The following is a 4,854-nucleotide window of genomic DNA, read 5'->3' as shown; positions in this document are numbered from 1 at the left end:
TCCATATACATGTTCAAGCAGCGTGGTAACACCTACAGGTTAATTAAACATAGTAAAACGTTCCAACATCGAGCGGTAAATTAAGAATGAGGAACCTTCAACACATCGTCAAGTTACCGACAATTCTCGTCGAGGAAAGCAAAAACAATGTCGCTTGTATATTTTCTTAGCCTTCACAATTAATTTGCTTTTCTCATTGGCATTGTCCTAGTTTTAAAATCGATGCAAGATGATTTTCTACAAGCTTGTTCTTAGTTCATGGTACTTAGTGATTATCTTTTTTGACTCCATGTCCATTTAAAATTGAATGTAACTCAACATTTTATTTATTTTTTCTTCTTTAGGGAGAGAAGCAGATGACAAGGTCTAAGAAGACGTAAATATTGATGTTATCGTCAAAGCAATGAAAACAATGCAATTTTTGTTTGATTGGGTTGTCTAATTACTTTGTCTAGCAAAAAATTTGAATTGCTTTTCAGTTGTAGAAATAACCTAGTGATGCAATATTATGCTTGGTAATTTTGTTTTTTTAATGTGTATGGCTGATTTTTATGAATTATTTAGTAATTTTGTATTAACTTGTTATTTATATAAGCTTTACCACTAATTTTTATGAATTATTATGAATTTTTAATATTAAATTATTTTTTATATAAGCTTTATCATTAGAAGCAATTTTGAGGTATTTATATGAAAAATCAAGTTTGATAGTATTTATGAAATCTAAAGTTTGAAAACTTTTAAAAAAATTATATCCTAAATTACTTAAAATACAGTTCATATATTTCAATAAATAAGATTTCTGGTGTAATGTACCTTAGCTTCTATTTTCTACTTGATTTTCATACAAGAGTTACCAAACAAAAGAAATTACTTTTCCTATCATTTTCCTTCGAATTTTCTTTACAATTTTCTAACTAAGGTACCGTTTTGTCAAAGGTTTAAGTGAGGGGTTAAGGAGACTTAACCCCTTCTTAATCAGCCAAACACAAAAAAACTATACAATGGTTAAAGTTAGTTAACCCTCCATAATTTGCCAAACATAAAAATTATATAAGGGTTAAGCTAACCCCTCTAGAAGGATTAAAATGAGTTAACCCCTCAAAATAAGGGGTTTACTAATACTCCTATTTAGAATGATTAAGAGTTAACCCTTCTAATTATAAAAAAATAGTTAAAATTATTGTTATTCTCAAACACTACAAATAATCATAAGGGTTAAAATAAAACTTTTATAACGGGTTAATAATTTAGTCCTTCAGATTATTAAATGTGCTAACTGTGGTAATCATTCTCCTCAATCCTTCTTCGTTAACCCTTTGCTTTATTTTCCTTTCCTTTTCTTTTCCTTTCTTTCCACTTTCTTTTTCCTTTTCTTTTCTCTCCCTTTCTCTCAAACCAAACACAACCTAAATCACTGAAAAATCTCATGCTGAAAGCCCTGTGGAGAAGAAGCTCTCAAGACCGCCGCCAGGCTCTAAAAAAATCGCCTCGAGAAAACTCCCCTCACTCGATTTCTCGTGCAAGGGGCCCTTTTATAAGGGAAACCCTAGCCAGAATGTCGACATCCTAGATGTTAGGGAATACCCGGGGCAACGCTAAACCCCTAAAACAGAAAAAATACAGTATAGAGAAAAGTACACCAAGATTTACAAAGTTTGGCAAACTTGGCTACGTCCTCGGGAGCCACACAATTAATTTATTATTAATTAACAAGAAATTACAATGTAAGAGCAGATCTCAAACTTGAGATCTCTTAATAAATACAAGTCAACACTATTGCTACAGTGTTGATTCCCCCTCTTTAATAAATTCCCCTCAATAATTTCTCCCTCACAATCAACAATTTCCTTCTTAATCAAATCCCCCTCCCCTCAAATCTTTGAGAGAACGCTGGAAAAAAGAAGAGAGCATAGAGAGATCGCGTGAGGAGAGAGAGCCACCAAAAAGAGAACGGGTGGAAGCAACAGGGGCTAAGGCACATGGTTTCCCTTTTTTAGGGAAACCTTAGCTGAGCTGTCGACAGGCTGTGAGGAGCTCGTCTGTGCGGAGCCGCCTCGTCCGCGGATTTCCTCGAGCTCGCCTGCACCTCGACGATGACCTCACCTGATCTCGAGGTCACCTCATCATCGAGCTCGCTTGTAAAGGGGTCACTTCGAGCTCGTCGTCGACCTCGCCTGAAGCTCACCTCGAGCTCGCCTAAAGGCTCGTCTTGAGCTCGCCATCGACCTCGCTGACTAGAGCTCTTGCTCGCCTGAATTGAGGTTTGGTCTTCACACTCAAATCCAACACTGGAGAGTGCCGACCTCGCCTGTGATTCCGTGCTCGAGCTCGCCTGATCCAACCCAACTCGAGCTCGCCTGTAGACTGCCTCGCCCTCGTTTGTGTTGACTTGCCAGAAGCTCGCCTGTGGAGGACTCGAGCTCGCCAGATCTTAACCTCGCCTGCACCTCGTCAACTGGAGGTCGCCTACAGCCCAGACCTTGCCTGAGGAGCTCACCTCGCCTGAGGGAGCTTGACCTCGCCTGGAGCTCGCCTGACATCCCCTTCCTCGAGCTTGTCGCCTGTAGGTAAGTTTGGGCTACACCCAAATCCAACACCTATGACCCGTTATCATCGGTAATTAATGCCCCCCCTCTCTCAAAAACCCTAATTTGGTAACCGCCTCTGCCCACATCTCAAAACCCTAGAAATCAAGAAGAAATCGAAGGAAGGGAATGTTCTATTCTCACACCATTATCGCGAAAAAGAGACCCCTGGGGACCGTATGGATCACTGCTCACTTGGAGCGAAAGATCAAGAAACACCAACTCAATGAAATCGATGTTGCCTCTTATGCTGGTTCGTTGATTCTCCATTTCCCTCCTTATTTTTGTATTTTTTTATTTGATCTTTGTGGTAAAAAATTCCTCCTTTCCCTCGGTTTTCTAGGTTTTTCCTGACTAGTTTTGTTGTTAGGTTTCGGCTTCTTGATTTTCATGGGGGCAATTCTTCCTTGTTCGTTAACAGATTATTCTAATTATTGAATAATATGTATCATTTTTCTAGAATTTCAAGTTTCTTTTCATTGTTAGGTTTCGGTTTATTAATTTTGTGGTGTAAAGTTTGTTTCTTCCCAAGGAATTGGTTAAGGGGCTGTTTGTTTGCCTAAAAAAAGAAGGAAATCGAAGAATAGGAAACCTATTTCTAAGAAAAATTATTTTTAGATTGTTTGGTTGGCTAATAAAAGAAGGAAATCAAAGAATGGAGATGAGTTGTCACATTATTATTGGATGATGTGGGTGATTTTTAAAAAAAATTTGTTTTGAGGTTGTTTGATTAGCTAAAAAAATAAGAAAATAAATTATAAGAAACATATTTCCTATAATAGGTTCTTTTCTTGTGTTTGGTTCATTCATAAAAATAAGAAAATAGATGAGATGAGATAAGTTGTCATTATATTATTGGATGATGCGACTCACACTTAAGGAAATCGATTTCCTAGCTTTTTTGGAAGAAATAGGTGGAAATGAAATGTTAATGAGAGAAGATGAGTTGTCACCATATTATTGGATGATGTGAGTGATTTTTAAAGATGAGATATGATGGAGATGAGAGGTGGATGATGTGACCCATTTTTTGTGTTTGGTTTATTTTTAGGAGATGATATGAGATGAGTTATAGGATGAAAATAATATTTTATTGGATGTTGTGGTTAGTTTTAGGGATAAAAATGGATAAAAATAATATTTTATTGAATTTCATGTACCCTTTTCCTTTTCTTGATTTTTAGGAAACCAACCAAACAACCCCTAAAGAGAATTATCTTTTGGAGAGAATTGGGTTAGACTATTTGTTTCAGTAAAATTTGATGTTGTAAAGCCTATGTTTGTCAAAAAGAAATTAGTGTTTTTAATTTTCTTCCCTTTTTAATCTTCTTTATTATGTTAATGCAGGTCATAGTGTAGTAAACTTCGACATATTTCTCCACAATCTTTAAAGGTTGATTTATTCGCAGATTAATAAGATAATTTGAATAGTTTTTTTTTTATATTCACCTAGTAAAGATATATAAATGAAGGGTTTTCAATATGATAACCCTAGAATGATGCCAAATTAGGAACTTGAACGAGTAGAAGCTAGAAGCTTAAGTAATCATTCAATCCTACGCTAGGAAGAATGTGCTTCACTGAGCATTTAACTTAGCTTCCGTCTTTCTTCAATAGAATGTATCATGTTCCCTGAAGTTCCAATTGCTTTGAGATTATCAGGACACCTTCTTTATGGTCTTGTTCGTATATATTCAATGAAGGTCAAGTACCTTATTCAGAACTGTAATAGAATTGTGGATGATATAAGAAGAGTTTTCACATCTGTGCAAGTTAATCTACCAGGTGAAGCGGACCATGCCCCGTTTGAATCTCTTACCTTGCCCAGCACTTTTAATCTTGATGCCATGGAGTTGGACTACTATCCTATAAAGTAACTTTTGTTTTCCCCTTCTTCTCGGTTCTCAGTGCATACTTAAATCGTAAAAGGTAATTTACACCTTTTTTTAACCCTTTAACATAATCTTTGTTTTCTATTTCCAGTGAACCTGATAATCACCGGAAACCACGTGATCAGATTACTATTCAAGGTCATCTTTTGCTTCCATTTATTTTCTATTTTATTCAACATAGTTTGTCCTTCAATGTAAATTTGTATGCTAATGGATTCAACATGCTCATAGATCAAATATTTATTGAAGAAGAACAATATGTTGTTAGACCCTAAGGCCGCTAGGAAAAAACCCTAGAGGGGAGGGGGTGAATAGGGTCTTATGTTAATCTAATCCGATTTTATGCCAATTAAAACTAATTAACAAATATATCC

The 4,854-nt window shown here is 36.1% G+C and overlaps 1 protein-coding gene across 1 annotated transcript; it reads left to right on the top strand.

Moving 5' to 3' along the window:
• LOC109840235 (sister chromatid cohesion 1 protein 3-like) lies at nt 2,718-4,490 on the top strand. Its single transcript, XM_020408800.1, has 2 exons — nt 2,718-2,841; nt 4,206-4,490. Exons 1-2 carry the CDS (start codon nt 2,718-2,720, stop codon nt 4,463-4,465), a joined length of 384 nt encoding a protein of 127 aa, XP_020264389.1. The 3' UTR covers nt 4,466-4,490.

This window comes from Asparagus officinalis, chromosome 5 (assembly GCF_001876935.1).
Source record: "Asparagus officinalis chromosome 5, Aspof.V1, whole genome shotgun sequence".
Lineage (NCBI taxonomy): Eukaryota > Viridiplantae > Streptophyta > Magnoliopsida > Asparagales > Asparagaceae > Asparagus > Asparagus officinalis.
Note: the sequence above shows the minus strand (reverse complement) of the source record. Positions and strands in the feature narration are given on the sequence as shown.

Coding starts and splice junctions, on each gene's coding strand:
- LOC109840235 (XM_020408800.1), top strand. CDS start 2,718: ATGTTCTATTCTCACACCATTATCGCGAAAAAGAGACCCCTGGGGACC. Junction 2,842..4,205: donor CGATGTTGCCTCTTATGCTG/GTTCGTTGATTC, acceptor TTTCTTCAATAG/AATGTATCATGTTCCCTGAA.